Source organism: Rhinolophus ferrumequinum, chromosome 11, assembly GCF_004115265.2.
Source record: "Rhinolophus ferrumequinum isolate MPI-CBG mRhiFer1 chromosome 11, mRhiFer1_v1.p, whole genome shotgun sequence".
NCBI classification, from domain to species: domain Eukaryota; kingdom Metazoa; phylum Chordata; class Mammalia; order Chiroptera; family Rhinolophidae; genus Rhinolophus; species Rhinolophus ferrumequinum.
The window spans coordinates 12,390,369-12,408,486 of NC_046294.1; the positions used below are offsets into that span (position 1 = coordinate 12,390,369).

The window sequence follows — 18,118 nt, forward strand, 5'->3', positions numbered from 1 at the left end:
TGTTTCTTCTTTTGTTATGTTATATATTTCAGTTCTGCATTTTTTTGAGTGGTTAAGATTAAGTTTATGTAAAAGAAAGTTTTATATTTAGAGTATTCCATTTTCTTCATCATGCTTTCATTCTCCAATCTCATATTCCAATTCAGGCCTTTACTCCCTCTCCTTTTATGTGTTGGTTGCCACAAATTATCCCTATTTATGCTGGTCGAATAGCCTCCTTCAGTATTTCTTGGAGTGCAGGTCATGTGTTAGAAAATTTCCTCAGCTTCTGTATGTCTGGAAAGATCTTTATTTCTCCTTCATATCTAAAGGATAATCTTTGCTGGATATATTATTCGTGGCTCATAATTTCTCTCTTTCAATAGTTTGAATATTTCTTTCCACTCCCTCCTGGCTTGTAGAGTTTCTGCTGAGAAATCTGATGATAATCTAATGGGCTTTCCTTTGTAAGTTACCGTCTTATTTCCCTGGCTGCCTTGAGGAGTCTTTCTCTGTCATTAATTTTTGACTGCTTCAATACAATTTGCCTTGGAGAAGGCCTGTTGGGGTTGAGGTAATTAGATGTTCCATTTGCTTCTTGGATTCAAGGATCCAATTCTTTCCACAAGTTTGGGAAGTTCTCATCGACTGTTTGAATATACTCTCTGTTCCCTTCTTTCTTTCTTCTCCTTCTGGTATGCCCATTATTCTTATATTGCTCTTTCTGATGGAGTCAGAAAGTTCTTGAAGATTTCTTTCTTTTAAGTCTCAAGTTTCTTTCTTTTTCCACCTGTGTCATTTCCAGATTTCTATCTTTGATGTCACTGATTCTTTCCTCCGTCTGGTCAACTCTACTACCTAAGCTGGCTATTTCATTCTTTATTTCTTTTATTGAATTCCTAATCTCCAGAAATTCTATTTGGTTCTTTTTAAAAATTTCAATCTCTTTGGTAAAATGTTCATTTTGTTCTTTGACTGTGTTTCTGAGTTAAGTAAACTGCCTGTCTGTTTTCTTGCATCTCGTTGACTTTTTCAGAACTGCAATCTTGAATTCTCTGTCATTTAATTCGCATATTTCCATGTCTTTACATTCATTTTCTGGAGATTTTTTATTTTATTCCTGAGCTGTCTTGTTACCTTGGCAATGAATGATTTATCATTTCTCTTCCTAGACAGGAGTGGTGTCTGCAAGAGGTTGATAGAAAGATCTTTCTTTTGTTTTCCAGTAGGTCTTGGTAGAATGTTTTACTTTCTCTCTGAGTGCAGCATTTTATTCTGTCTCACACTGTAGTGTTATGTTTTCTCTACACTATTCCAGCTTTTCACACAATAGGGTGATTTCCTGGAAGTAGGGATTCTCCTCTGTGAACAGTTCACATGGGTCATAGGGCACCTCCTCTATGGGGGGATGTGGAGATCTCCTGAAGTTCCCAAGCTCTTCCTGCAGCTGATTCAGAGCCCGTGTGTTTCAGCAGCTCTGTTTACTGCTGCAGCTATCTGCCCAGATAGGTGGGGACAGGAGCAGAGATGGGTTGTGAGAGGTGGCCCAGAGCAATGGCGGTGACCACCACCACAGTCGTTCCTGCTTCCACTGCTCCCTCCCCTCTGCCAGAACTAGTTGGGCTGCAAGTCTGTTTATGCGCACCATAGTTCTCAGAACTGTAAATATTCTGTTCTTTTGATCTGACACTGCTACTGTTCTGCTTCTAGTAACACACGTCGAGGCACGGCGAGCTCTGGGAGGATAAGGAGGGGGCAACCACGCTCAGTGCCTAAGGCTTCCATTCTCTGTTTGACAGTGAGGGCTTAAACCACCATTTTCAGCCTCTTCCCTCAATTTTTGCTCCAAGGTCTCTGCCGTGAGCGTTGGGTTCAGCTGTGTTATATGCTGTCCCCTCAGCCATGTGGGCCATAAGTGGAGCCCTAGCAGTCTGACTTCTTGCCTCTCCTTCAGCTGCGGTTGTTTCAGAATGCAGTGAGCTCGCAGCACTGAGCTTGATCTGTGTCCTGTGCCCACGCGGCCCTGTCTCCTCACGTCTCCCTTCCCTCCTCCCTAACTGGCACAATTTGCCCACCTTTAGGTGAATTCAGTAGTGCGCTTCTTAGTCTTGCCTATCTGCTGCGTGGGGAGTCCTTTGTGGATTTATAGTTGTTGAATGTGTTGTAAATTCCAGGGGAGATTTCAAGAGGCTCACCTCATGTCACAATTTTTATGACATCATCATCTTTACATATATTTCAATGAGAGACAACCCAAAAGAAGTGGAAGCAATTACTAAATAGAATTCAGGGTGTGTGTGTGTGTGTGTGTGTGTGTTTTCATAAACTAGATTGCCTTTTAATATTAGGGGTAATTTAGCCAATTATGACAGTAAGATAAATATTGTATTCAACATTTTTGTCACTATATTAGCTAAACATAAATGTAATTTTTAGAAATACTAGGTAGGCTGATACTTGGAAAATAGAATGGAAAATATAAAAGGAAGTAAATACAGGGTAAAGTGGTATGCTAAATTTTATAGGAGGATGGGCAAATATGAATAAATAAGTCACTAAGATAAGTCAAATGCAATCAAACCACACATACAACTGCACAAGAACAAGGTGGAAAAAATTTCCAGTGACTTTAAAATGAAGCAATAGTGAAGACAGACTAACACACAGGATATGTTACAATTAATTTTGTTACGTATTTCTTTTTCTTTGGCAACCAACTGTTAAGAAGGATTCTAGTTGGAATGGTTTCTATTTATTACACACATAGTATTTTCCAGGCATTTCAAAACTGTTATCTCTAATTGTTGTGTGATTTTATTTAAGTAAATATTCTGATTCATATGATTCACATTATAGGTGGCTCAGAATAATTAAAGAAATTCTCCAAGTTTTCACTTTAGGAAGTAGTATAGCAGTAATTTCAATATAATGTTTGGTGTAAAAATCTGTGCTACTTTTAGTATTCTGTGCAACCTCTCAATATTTATAAAGTAAGGAGTGAACATAATAATGATGGAAATTGAAATCATATTTCATGAAGAATAGTAAAAAGATTAGGAAATATCCAGTATGAGAAAAATTAGACTCAGGATGGTATTCTAGGAAAAATTGAACATCTGAGGAATCTAAGAATGAAGGGTGAGAATATATGAATTCTAAGGTCAGTACTTTTTCCATAAAATAATCCCCTTCTCCCATATTATACACTTAGTAAACTGTATTATTTTATCTGATTCCTGGGAGGCCAAGTCCTTCTTTTATAGGTTGTATATTGTAACATAATTTATTAAAAATTATAAATAGTTTGATTTATTTTTCTGACTTTCGATTATCTTGCCTGTATATCATTCATTGTGTTTCATACTCTAGGATATAAGATACTTTTGAAAATTGTTAAGAACTGTGTAAAATTTGATTTACTTATTATTTTATTTTTATTTTATTCTGGAAATTAAAACTTTCGTACAAATGCATTTATGTGAGTGACTTATATATAAATGTCACATATATGTACCCTTAAGGGGCCCAATTTCAAATACCATATTGAATAATCTTGGTAAATCATGAAAGGCTATAGAAACATTACTGGTATATGATGTTCTCAGTGTTGTTGGTGGTGGTGTTATTATTTTTTCATTCTGAAAGGTAAACTTTTATAGGAATTTCTTTGCGTAATGTTCCAATATAATAAACATTTCAAGTTGCAATCTTCACAGATAGTGGAGAAATTCAGTTATATGATTTTGGCTGTTACTGAAATGAAAGAAGATTAATCTAGCTTGCCATGTAAAAACATTAATTAATATTTATAGAGCATTCAGCTGTTCCATTGTGCTGCTTAGCTTATTTACTTGCAGTTATTTCAGTATTTAAAAACAAACTCCAAAAATTAAACTTAATTTTATTTGTAAATGAAGATATTCTCGAGAATACTGTTCTTGTTTTCCAGATAGGACATTTTATAGCAATTTAGGGAAAAGAGATCACTATGGATCAATCAGTATTTCTGGGCCTGATTTTACCGTTATGCAGCTGTACATATAATTTAAATCAAAGGCAAAACAACTGGCTTCACATGTTTTCCCTATCTAGAATGCCTTCAGGACATTTTTTGTTTAATGTCTAAAGAATGTGTTGGAAGACCCTTAAAGGAAAGGGGGAAATGCGTCTGATTATTAATGATTCCCTAATTACCATGGAGGCATCCTTTCTAAACATGAAGTCAAATTCTTTAGGGTAAGTTTCCTCTGAGTATTAGTGGCTCCTCCATGTGATGTAATAAAACTGTGGCTTTCCATCCTGTTCCATTTCATGGGTAGTAATGGAAACTAGGTCCAAGTTTATGGAAAAGATTTAGACTAACCATTGTGCGTGGAAAGGTAATCTAGAATGAAGTTCTCTTTCTATTTTTGAGTGTTTATATTTCTTTTGAAGAATATCTGACCGTAAATAGTCCAGGCTAATTTCAGGAATATATATCTGTCAGTTTTATTGGATAATTCAAGTACCAATACTTTTTGCTTGAAAAGTGTTTTATTTTTCCTGTGCTTAAAAGAGAGACTGAGTTAAGAGAAATGTTATTATTTATGAATTTTATGCTTGTATCTCTCCAGGTGTGTGTTTTTGTGTCTATATATCCCTATGTGTATATTCATATTTCTATCCACACACAAGAATTAAAATGTCAACAATTGTTAACTAGCCTAGAACTTCATATGTTTTTTTAGGTTAATTTACACAATAACCAGCCATATATACTATGAAGTAATTATTTCAGGCCTTTTTCTTCCACTGTAAAACAGAGGGTTCCACTTAAATAAGCTTTAAGATTCCTTTGGGATCGAAGTTTTAATAAACTCATTTAGATATAATTATCCCACTTGTTTATATACTATATTTGTTTATATACTTGTTTATATACTATATTAGGGAATATACAAGTATGGTATAAATATTAAGGAGTACATTTTATTTCTATAGCCCTTTTCACAGCATTCTTCACTTCCTTATTTCTTAGGCTATAAATCAATGGGTTTAACATAGGAATCACCAGGGTGTAAAGCACGGATACCACTTTTTCTTGTTCTAAGGAATATTGGGAGCTTGGTTGAATGTAACTAAAGCTTATCGAGCCATAGAATAGAGTCACAGCTGTTAGATGTGAAGCACATGTGGAGAAAGCTTTGTGTCTACCTGCTGCTGAGCGGATCCTCAGGATAGCTGCGACAATGAAGACGTAGGAGATCATCACAGTCAAGAACGTGATCATGGCAATAATGCCAGAGAAGACTAAAAGCAACAATTCATTCATGGATGTGTCAGAACACGACAGCTTCAACAGTGGGGGAAGGTCGCAGAAAAAGTGACTGATGACGTTGGGCCCACAGAAAGACAATTTCACCAAGCCAATTGTATGTGTCAATGAGTTGATTAAACCTCCTATACACGATCCAATGACCATGGCAACACAAACTATCTTAGTCATAGCCACTGTGTAAAGTAAAGGGTTCACGATGGCCATATAGCGGTCATACGCCATTGCTGCCAGCAAGAAGCCCTCACTGGTAAGGAGTGACACGAATAAGAAATATTGCACAATACATGCAGAAAATGAGATTGTCTCCCGTTCAGCAAAGAAGTTCAGCAGCATTTTGGGTGCAAAGACTGACGAATAGCAGGCATCCACAAAAGAGAGGCAGCTGAGGAAGTGATACATGGGTGTTTGGAGTTTGGGAGTCATTTGGATTAGAAGGAGCATTCCTAGATTCCCCACCAAGGAAATGGTATAGATAAGCAGAACCAACATGAAGAGGACCACTTTCAGTTCAGCACGCTCTGTCAGTCCCAAGAGGATAAACTCAGTAACAAATGTACAGTTAACTTCAGCCATGTGTTTGTTTTCCTTGGTACCTGTTAACGATAAGAAGATTGGACTACATTGAGAATAATCGTGCTGCATTAGCAAGACTATTGGGAATCCCTAATTAGCGGTGCAACTTGAGTTACTGATTTCTGTGCTCTCATGGTTTTAGCTCTAAAATTAGAAAATTTTAAATAGAAAGTCTCTAGTCTCTTCAAGGACTGTATTTGCCTCTTCCATATGGTAATTCCATGAATGAAAAATGCAAACATAAGGGCCTTAACTTTAGAATGCATTCAAAATGTTAATCTTAGTGTAAAAGAAAAAAAAAAAAAGACTTGTGTGAGTTTCTTTCTAAAATATGTAAAGCACAATTCAGTTTATAAAGCATCCTAATCAAAGTTGAAAATTTAATCTACGGTACCATGAAACTCTCTATTAAACTTCTCACTTTGGATTTAGTAGTAGCTAATGTGAAATATTTCAAGATGTAAGAACAAACTGAACTGTGGCATTTAAATCAAGATATTCTACTTATGACTTTACATTTAGTTCATATGCCATTTTTTTTTTTTTTTTAACTTGGATGTGATGAAAGGCAAGGATTTAACATCCACAATCTCTGGAGCAATCCTTAGAAAATAGCCAGAGACACTGGCTTTGGAGAAGAGTACCCCTGAGAATGGGAGAAAAAGGTACTCTCAGCTGGAATATGAAACATAGTCAACAGCAACTTGTATTGACCTTTGATACCCAATAGAAAGATCTTATTCAGGAAACTCAGGAAACAGAGTCTTGATACTTGATACGTTTGATATTGCACCACACGTCTTAGACTATGCAATGTCTTTTCCACTTAATCAACGCACATTTATTGATTAGTACTACATTTTATCTGAAAATTTTAACTATATTTTCACATTTATATAAAAAATAAAAATAAGCATTTTAAACATTCACAATACTATAGCTTTACCTCTATAGAATAATGGATGTTTTTGGTGACTTCCTTTTTTTTTTTTTTTTTTTTTTTTGAGTACAATAGGTAAAACTCAGAAAAAAACATGACAATATTACAGAAATAATAAGAAATGAAAAAATAATTGTGTTAGATCTGGACTATCTACAGTGACAGGTGAGTAATCCCCATGGAAATATGTAGTTATGACAGATTACAACCAATCCTTTAGAGAAAAATATTTCAAATTGAATTACAACACTGGTTTTTCATTGTTTCAGTAGAAGTTGCATAACAATTTTGATGTTACTGTAGAAGAAGACATTTAAGTATAGCATAAGTGGTAGGAATAAATGACCAAATCACAATTCCTCCCACCCCTGTAATTTGAAGTTTTTTATCAGATTAAAATCTGAACATCATTTTTTTCTTCTTTCCCATCTTTATCTTTTTTGTATATCAAGTGCTTTGCAGAATGTATGTATACAGGATATTCAAATAAGTGAATTTAACTTACCAGTGGAAGAAAAAAATGTTCAACACCTTAGCTCACTTAGGAACTTCACGAACACTCATTCCCATGGTTTACTTCTCTATATTTCCCCCAAACAAAGTACACACACACACACACACACACACAAAGGTTAAATTTGTCTGACATTTACAATAATGCATAAATTAGGTAAATAATAGCAGTGATAAGTAGCAGGATTGAAACTGAAACTTCTCCTTTAATATACGAGAGCCAAAGTCACAGCTTCCACGGTGTGAAAGCAAGAGGAAGATGATCAAAACCCAATCGTGTCAGAAGATAGGTTTAGATAAAAAGTTCAGTTATATATTTACCTTAGTTCAAATGGGAATAGAGTCCCTGGAGTTTATTTTCTGGTTAAAAGGATATAATGAATATGTTATTAAAAGTTCCTCTGTGTTTCTTGAGGATTTAGGTAACTCTCAAGAATTTAATGGCTCCCTAAAGGCATTTAATTTCCTCAATGTTACAACAATTAGGAGAAAATGTAGGGCAAATACACCGGAAATAAAGACAAAAACAGAATATATGATCTCTGAAAAAAAATGCGATAGAGTTGATAGTGATGTGTGCTTGGTACTTTAGCACGCGAAGCTTTTCAGAACATGTTATCTGGGCTAAACTTCTTCAAAGGCCGCTGTGAAATGATTTGACCACCCATGTCTTCAATGTTTATTTTTTCCATATAGCATGTGTTTGCTGATAGACAATTTTGGGGTTTTTGTCTTTATCTTAAAATGAATTATAGGGGATTCTGATAGCAGTATTTCACACTGTTCCCCTACATATGTATCTAAATAGGAAATGTGCTTTATTCTTTATTCTAAAAACCATTAAATGTTTCTTCCTAAATGCAAATTTCCTAAATCCCTAAATTAACAGCTATTGGGGCAGGTGGTAGGAGTAGGGATTAGGTAATAGTCTAAACTTGAATTAGGCCAAAAGGTGATCCATTATGTTAAAAGAACTAGAACATTCTTAGTGCCTGATGCATTCATATATACGAGTATATGTAGTTCATTCCCAGTCTATATTTGAAGAATTATATGTGAAATATATGTAAGAAATATAGAGATTAAATTTCTCAGACCAATATTTTCTATTCTCCTAGGAAATTGTAGATTAAGGACAAAAAATTATCCAAAAACAATTTATAAATATCTGTATTTATAGGCACTCAGTAGAAAAGAAAAACCAGCAAATAATTTCATTCAGAAAGTACCTATCAGATCCTCTATCTTCTGAAGGTCTATTAACCCTTGAATTTATATGCAATACTATGTTTAAAAGCACATCTTTCTGGAAAGTGGCCTCATACCAATCATTATATTTATTTAGTAGCCTTATTTAAAACTAATTTGTGTTAATATGAGTTTTTTTGGTTATGAAAGAAGACTTTAAGTGAACAATATTATTCAGAAGTTATATTAACTAATGCAATATAATAAAATATTATGTTTTAGAAAATAATTACCTTTTTTTCAAATAAAAGATATTGAGGAACAATTATACTATAAGCTGGGGTCATTTTAAGTGTATAATTTAATAAATTTTGACAAACATGTATTCCAGGGCAATTACTACCATAATCAAAATACAGAACATTTTCATAATCCCCGAGGTCTCTTTCTCTCTTTCAAAGAAACCCCTACCTTTTACCTCCAAACCCAAGAAACTCCTGACTAACTTTATATCTTCCTATAAGTTTTGCTTTTGCGGAGTTGCATAAAATGGGGATAATACAGAATATGTTCTTTCCTGTTTGGATTTTCTTCAATGAGAATAATATTTTGAGATATATCCACATTGTTACAAACTAAATGTTTAGTTTGTTCTTTTTTATTGCTGACTAACATTCCGTTGCATAGATATAGAATACTTTGTTTATTCATTCACTTGTTAATTGACTTCTGTTCCTGGAAATACGTATACCCCATTCAGAAACTAAAACGGCAAGCTACATAATATGGAAAGACATTCAGACTATGTGTATATGACAAGGCATTCATATCCAGAATATATTAAAAACTACTGCCAACCTATAAGAAAAATACAAACAAGACAACTAAATATGAAAAATTTAGAAAAGGTACTTTGTAATGAAGGACATTCATAGTAGCCAATAAGCGTATGCAAAAATGTTTAATATCATTGCTCATACATTTCTGACAGGTATATGAAAATGGTACAGACACTTTGGAAAATAACAAAAGTAATGAAACTGATCAAGAAAAATGAGAGTAAACACAAATTACTAATAACATAAATGAAAAGGAGAATATCATTAGAGGTTCTATATCCATAAACCAATATTCACTGCAGCATTATTCACAATAGCCAATACATGGAAACAACCCAAATGCTCATCATCAGATGAATGGTTAAGGAAAATGTGGTATATTCATACAACAGACTCATTCAGTCTTAATAAAGAGACAAATCCTGCCGTTTGTGATAACATGAGTTAACCTGGAGGACATCATGCTAAGTGAAATCAGCCAGTCATAAAAAGACAAATACTGTGTCATTCCTTCCACTTATAAGAAATTTCAAACATAGAAAATTCATAGAAGCATAGGATAGAATGTTTCTATTTAAATGTATTTCATTCTCTCTTGAAATATTTCATCTCAAACAAATTTTCTTTAGTATGTCAATCATAATATTTTTTGAAGTCTTTTTCTAACTCTAGCATGAAGCTCTTCTGTTGTACTGGCTTATATATTGTGCTTTTTTTTTCTTTTTCTTTTTCTTTTCTTTTTTTTTACTTTCTGGCTCTTTACATGTGAATAACATATTCATAGGGACTGGGGATGACATCACTCTCCACAGGGGAGGCTTTCAGTTTCTAAACTGGCACAAAGGATAAGAAGCTGATTATGTTAATTCAATTATCAATTGGACTGGTTTGGAGTTAGACTTCATTTCCTTTTGGCTTGTCCCTGTTTGGGGGGGTGGGAGGCATATGGGTTTCCCAAAGTGTTGATTAAGAGCGCTCTCTCTCTCTCTCTCTCTTTCTCTCTCTCTCTCTCCCCCCCCCTCATTAAACACTGCAGGAAATTCAGTTTTAATTCTCTGAAGATTGAAACTTAGCCTCCTGCCCTACACATCTTCAAATTGCAGCAAATCTCTTCAGGGGGCTGTTGGCCTTTTGTCTGATGCAGGTCTTTACCTCTGGGGTGGGAGGACGTTATCAACCTAGTACCTAGAGACTGAGAAAGATTTCACTGTGTCTTTCCAGCTCAGTCTCACTCTCCAGAATCGGAATCTTCTAGTGCTTCGTAAAGAAAATTCTATCCCTTCTGTGCCAGACTTAAAGCAAGATCCAGTTCTGGCACATCTTTTGAGGAGAACCACATTATTTTTATTTCTGGCTCTTCCCTGTAGCAGGACTGTGTGTCTTCTAAGCGCATTATCGTGTTTCCCCGAAAATAAGACCTAACTGGAAAATAGGCCTAGCATGATTTTTCAGGATGACATCCCCTGAACATAAGCCCTACTGCGTCTTTTGGAGCAAAAACTAGTATAAGACCAGGTCTTATTTTTGGGAAATACGGTAGGAGTGCAGGAGATTTTAACCTGGCTCTGTGGCCCAAACCAGCTTCTTCCATTCTCCAGTCCCTATCCTGTCCAATTTCCTGTGGGAAAAACAGCTGTATACTTAAGCTTGTATATAATCGAAGTCATCTTGTCAGCCTACATAACTGCTTATAGCTCCACTGTTTTCTCTTTCCACCAGAGGAATCACAGGGCACAGGTTCAGAATCAGTAGCTCCTCCTTTTGGTAGATCACAACCTTTAATATTTATATTGTTTGGGACACCCCCAAAAGTTCCTCTCTGCCTTTCAGAAGTTCTCCACTTAAGTCTGCCCATCTGTCTATTATCTATCTATCTATCTATCTATCTATCTATCTATCTATCTATCTATCATCTATCTATGTATCTATGTATCTAATATCTATCTATCTATCATCTATCTATTATCTTTCATCTATCTATTATCTATCTATCTATCATCTATCTATCTATCTATCTATCTATCTATCTATCTATCTATCTATCAATCATCTATTGTCTGTCTGTCCTTGTATCTATGTACTTACTTGGTATCCAGGCTTACTCAGGCCCAAAATATGCCTAATGCCCTGAATGGAAATGACAACCACGTATGGTGAAACCTGCAAAGTGTCTGCCAAAAGCTCAACCGGTTCCTCTGAAAGCTTGTAGAGCTTTCCATGCATCACACCTGCATTTTCAAGAGTGCCCTGATCAGAGAGACAAAGTCAGCTCGCCTCTCCATGTCTACACCTCTAGTTCTAAACCATTCCAATTCTCTTTTCCTTAATAGCCACTCAGTTTTATCAACAGATAAAGTCTGCATCTTGTCGTGTGTTTCTTGTTATTTTCGCATAAATGTTGTTTTAATCACAAGCTACTCCATCTATGCAGAAGAAAAAGTGTTCTATCATTTTATAAGCACTTTTCCCTGTTTTCCTAACTTTTTATTTTGAAACATTTTAAACTCACAGAAAAGATTCAAGAATAATACTAATTTGGAAGAATAGTTAACTATCATTCATGACTCAACTTACATGAGAGTATCCTGATCATAGTTCTGTTTGTGATCATATCTGTGATGACGATTTCTTTAAAGAAAAATTATCTATTTGCAGGTTAATGTTATGTTAACAAAGCCATAGACAAGACTGAGTCAAGTTGGGGTCCTCTTCCACCATCTGCTACATCTTCTTAAGGCTATAAATCAGTGGGCTTAGCACGGGGAGTACCAAAGTATAAAACACAGCAGAGACCTTCTGTTGCAGGGACTACTGAGAACTTGGCTGGATTTAACCAAAGGTCAGAGAGCCATAGAATAAAGTCACAGAGGTCAGGTGGGAAGCACAAGTGGAAAAGGCTTTGCGCCTCCCCTCAGCTGAATGGATTCGCAGATGGCAATGATGATGTGCATATAGGAGCCCACAATGATAATGCAAATGAACATTGCAGCAACCCCAGAGAATATCAGAAGCAGCATCTCCTTGTTACGTATATCAGAGCAAGAGAGCCTTAGAAGCAGGGGGATGTCCCAAAAATAATGATTCACAATAAGACCACAGAAGTCTAGCAAACCTATTGTGTGTGTCAGTGAGTTAATGAGCCCACCCAAGTAAGATGCAAGGACCATCTGAATACAAAATCGTTGGGTCCTAATGTCTAAAGACCAAGGGATTGGCTATTGCTACGTAGTGGTCATAAACTATCATAGACAGGAGGATGCCCTCTGTGGTTACAGAAAATGTGCTGGACTAGTGTTTTGATAGGAAATTGACAAGCACCTTAGGAGCAAAGACAACAGAATAGTAAATATCATAAAAAGAGGGGTTGCTAAAAAAGAAGTCCATTGGAATATAAAGTATTTAATCAGGTCAAGGCAATTATCCCCCAATAACTACCAGAGTGGTAAAATAAACAAGGATGAAAAGCAAAAAGAGAGAGATCTGCAAATTAGGATTTTCAGCTAAAACTGTCAGAATGAATTCCTTCACACCTGTATGATTCGAACCTGTCGTGCATTCAGGTTTATATAGCTCTTTAGTTGAAGAATACAATGATATCACTCAGATGAAAAATATTATAATTTCCTCCATGACCTGATATCCCTAATAGCACAGAGCATTTAGGTTTACCCTGTAGTTAGATGAAGAAAAGAAATTAACTTCAGCAGTGGATCTTATGTGTATTAGAAAATCCACCTATTGTGATTCAGTTTACTAGAACTAGAGATTATTTTATTCCCTGCTTCTCAGTTGCCATATCCTAAAAACTGAGATAAAGAAACTCTCTTAGATCATGAAATTATTAATTGATAGAACTGACATTCAATCCCAGATATGGTGCATATCAAACCCCTGAGTCGTTCTGTGACATATGCAAGTCCTCTGCTTATATAAACTACAAACTGTGGCACTCTGTAATAGAAATTATTTCCTTATCTTGTGGCTAACCTGTTTCTGTTTTTTTCACGGCCAGTTAACTCATGACGCCCACGTTTATAATATGCAACCCCCTTCCTTTCCAAATCTCAAACATCAGAACTATTTCACCTTCTGCTCAATGCCTGCGCCCTCCAAAGACCCGAGTCCAGAGAAAAAGGTAGAACAAGCTTTTCATTTGATATTTAGTACTATTAAGGCCAGTCAAAAGTTAGCAGTGCCATTTAACTTGGAAACCCTTCCGTTTTGCGCCTTTGTGTAACTTCACCTCACATCTTTGGTTTTATCAGCATTAAAACAAGAAATCCAAAAACCCAATGTAGAGAGGCAAGGTGTGAACCTGAGATACCAACATTACATCCATCAGATGTGTCCTGTTTTCAAAAATGTAGGCTGCTGCTTAGTTTCACTTGTTTTCTGACATGGTATAGTACTAATTCAACAATACTTGTGTTTAAATATTAATAAATTAATGCATGTATGCTTTCATGCATTCAAAAAATACATATTACTACTCTGTGCCAAGATATGTTATATTTGGTAGAAGTAAAGCAGTGACCAAGAAAAAATGTCATGCTTTCAAGGAGTGTCCATTTTATTATGGAAATAAAGTAAAAACCTATTGATATACTACATATAGTGATAATAAGTACTATGAACAAAAGTAAAAAAGGGGAAGGTGAGTAGAAAGAGACGATAGCTATTCTACTATGTAGTGTATTAGTTTCCTATTGCTGCTATAATAAATTACCACAAACTGGTGACTTAAAATAACAACCATGCATTTTACGCAAGGTTCTGTGCTAGGCATTAGAGATCTCAAGGATATATGAACTGTACTCTCATGGAGATTGAACTCTACTGAGGTCAGGATTGGATCAACTTGGGATGTAATTTCCAGTGTATTGCTAAACAAAAACCAAAATCTTCATTTATGAGCATATAAACTCATCCCTCACAAACTGAGATTATAAATTAGATCCTGTCTATATGTTAGATTGGTGGCCTTGGGGAAGCACAATGAATCCAAGTCTAACTGTATCCAAGGAAAAGAGGGAACAACTTGTTGAAAGTGGCAAGAATTTTACTCCTGTTAATGAAACCAGATTGTCAAATACAGAATCAGAGTTTGATAACCTGGAAGTGAACTCAATTAAAAAAACAAAAACAAAATAACTTGGGAGGAGAAGGGATATTTGGGACATTTGTGTGTTTCTTTTCTTTTTTCTTTCTTAGTTCCAGGTGCACAAAACAATGTAATAGTTAGACCTATACACCCCTCACAAAGTGATAGCCTCCCTTCCCCAATTTACTACCCTTCTGATATATGCTAAGTGAAATAAATCAGAAGGAGAAAAACAAATACCATATGGTCTCACTTATATGTGGCCTCTAATACTAGAACAGAATAAACAAGCAAACTAAACAGAAATAGACCCAGAGATATAGAGAAAAAAAACTGACGGTTGCTGATGGGAGGGTGTGGGGATGGGACGACGGTAAAGGGATTAGAAAATACAAATTCATAGTCACAATATTGCCGCTGGATATGAAATACAGTTCGGGGAATATAATCAATAATGTTGTAAAGATTTTGTAGGGTGTCAGATGGGCACCAGAGTTATTAGGGAGACCATTTCATGGACGGTGTAGGTGCCTGACCATTGCGCTGTACATCTTAAGGCTGCTTAGTGTAATGAGAACATCACATCACTGGAATATATTAGCACTAGGAAGGCTTGAGTTCCAGTACAGCTCTGCCCTTGGCCTGCTGTATGTTTCACCGCCTATAATGACTCATCAAAAGAAATGGCGACAACAGAGTTTGTATAATTTTCCCATTTATCATTTAGAGAAAAAGTGGGGAAAATGGAGTTCTTGCCCGTTTAACTATCATAAGGTTTCACGTGGTAGATGTGAACTGACATGAAATTGATGGACAAGACGCAACACCAGGACCCATAAAAGACTAGTGTGACTCCAAACATTTGGCAGTAAGAATTCTAGTAACAGCTTTATCTATTGAACTCATAATAGAAAACTACTAATAGAGACAAGGATCGAGATATGATTTTCTCTCATGGTGTGAGAATTACAACTAGAACACAGATTCATTCTGTCATTAAACGTAGGGCTTTCGATAGCACTCAGTGTCATCATCCTGATAAAACAAGAGACTGCTTTAGAATACAAATAAGAGTGAGTATTCTCTTAGGAAAACAAATACTGGAAATAACAATTTTATAACCTAATGGTATATTCAAATTCATTTTTTCCAACTTTCAGATTAATGTCCTGAAATGTTAGGATGAAAAAGAGGTATTTGTTCAAAGCATATGAAATTCCTTCACAGTAATTTAGTTTTGATTTATGACTCCAAAGGGACACTAGAAAATATATAATATTAGTGGTCAAGGACACAATTACTGATAAGGATGTTGGTGAGAGAAATCACAAAGTTAAAAGCATTTATCATTATAGTGAAAAAGTGAACCCAGCCAATTGCCTATCAAGAGTTAATGATTTTGGGAGCTGACTCTGGGTGGTGAACACACAGTGTGATTTATGGATGATGTGATACAGAATTGCACACCTGAAATCTATGTAATTCTACTAACAATTGTCACCCCAATAAATTAAAAATAAATTTAAAAAAAATAGAAAAAAAAAAAAGAGTTAATGATTTTCAAAATAATGACCTCTCCATACTATAGGTCTATAGTTGTTAACCAGAATTGAACTATTATATCTCACTATATGTTCTCACGGAGCTTTCCCCACAGAAAATTATGCTGACCTGAAACAGGGCCCCACCCCCACAAAAGAGGCCTGTCCTCTCCCTGCCCTGGAGCTTAACAATTGATCAACTCTTCCCTGCGGTTTGAGCTTAGAATGTCCTGTCCTAGTTCCTGAGCTTAGGAAGTCTCCTATCCCAATTCCCTGCTTTAGATAATTACCCTGAAACTTATGCTTGCTTACTAGTCACAATGCCCCCCATACAATCTATATGGCCTAGCATTCTTTCCAGGTTACTGTCATCACTGCTCCTGGGTTGATGACCACATTGGAGAGCCACATCACCAGAGGAAAGGCTCCATGCAGACCCCTGAACCATCACGTAGCCTCTGGAAGAATGTCCAGATTTTCCCTTAAATATCCCAGGCTGGTCTGAGAATGGTGAGGCCATTTTTGGAAGTGTTAACCTGCTGCCTTCTCAGACCACCGGTGCTCTGATAATAAACGCTTATTCTATGACCAATGCCTCTGTCTGTCTATTGGCCGAGTGGTGCAGGCAGCACGAGCCCCAGACTCATCTAGCTTCCAGTTCAGACATAATATTTATAACTGAATTTACTATAAAATATTATATATTATTTATTGTTCATACTAGTGCTCATGTTATTACTGAATATTATATACAAATAAATGTTATATGAAATATGTTATAGATATAAATTCATAAATATATAAACATACTTTAAAATAATGTATACTGAATGGTTTACAATTAAAATTGTTTACAAAAGAAAGGAAGCAAAAAATCAAATGACACACAAACAAAAACTTAACAATCACATATAAAAATTTAAAAACCCACTATCCACAACAACAAACTTGACCGACCAAAAACTGTTTAGCCTAAATAGCCTAATTTAAAACCAATACACACTGACTTGGAAACTATTTTATTCAGGCACACTAGAGTTGTAGTGGGAAGACGTCGCAGCTTGTAACAAAAACAGCTCTGAGCTCAGGAAATCAAATGTGTGTGTGTATGCCCAGGTTCCTTACAAACAGGATGTAGTGACAAACTCAAGGAAAATAAAAAGTAATTCTTAAAATATTATTATTGGAATCATAACATAAACTTAGATCTAAAAGCTTTCAAAAACTATTATTATATAAGAATGGGAAGAAGTGATTTTCTTTGTACTATAGCTAAAATACATTACAATTCTCAGATACCCCATTTTCCAGAGACTATCTGAAATTTTCCATAAATATGCAAGTAGCTTTAGCTTCTCTATAAACCAAATATTAAATACCACAAAAATACATGATGTGGCTGCTCACTCGTGAGTCATGAAGGTAGAAATAGAGGCAGAAATAGAAGGTAGAAATAGAGAAGGAAGCGAGACAGTTTAGTTAGTATTATTGTTAGGTAGACAGGAAGTTCCCTGGTGGAATAAGCAAAAGGCAGCCATCTGCTGAAACTCTAGGTTCTGGAAGGTCTTCTTCACTCCAGGACAGAGAATATGCCTTGAGGTTAATAAGCTATCTCAAATCCCTTCTTGCCGGACAAAGGAGCAGACCTGATAGATAGGAATGGGTTATTTCCTTAATCCCTTCAGGATGGGCAAACAGGACAATCCTGATAGATGAATTCCATTAGAAGGCTCCAGCCCCCTTCCCCAAGCAGGCAAGGGAAGGTATAAAAGTAAGAGCTTTTGCTTCAGTCACTGGGCTTCCCAGTTTTGGGTACCCACTCCCGCTCGGGAGCTGCAACCTCTTCTCCTGTCTCTAATAAACTATCTTCCTTTACAACTTTTTACCTCTCCCTGGTGTTCATTCTTCGATTTCACGAGACACAATCCGGCCCACACCCCAAAATTGTCGACAGATCCAACATCATTTACATAATTTGGGGGCTCGTCCGGGATTGCAGGAAAGGTAAGTATTATCTGTGACTTCCTACTTGCCCACCCTATGGTCCTTCATCCTTTTTTGTCTCCTTTTCCTATCATACAAACAATAGGCTTCCATCAGATATTTAAATGAGAAAAGCATGGCTGC

General features: G+C 35.9%; 1 protein-coding gene and 1 pseudogene across 1 annotated transcript; both read right to left on the bottom strand.

Moving 5' to 3' along the window:
- Window positions 1-4,933: 4,933 nt before the first annotated feature.
- LOC117031126 (olfactory receptor 1052-like) lies at window positions 4,934-5,869 on the bottom strand. Its single transcript, XM_033121475.1, has one exon. The coding sequence runs from the start codon at window positions 5,867-5,869 to the stop codon at window positions 4,934-4,936; it is 936 nt and encodes a 311-aa protein (XP_032977366.1).
- Window positions 5,870-12,070: 6,201 nt separating this feature from the next.
- Window positions 12,071-17,894, bottom strand: LOC117031132 (olfactory receptor 1052-like; annotated as a pseudogene).
- Window positions 17,895-18,118: the final 224 nt, after the last annotated feature.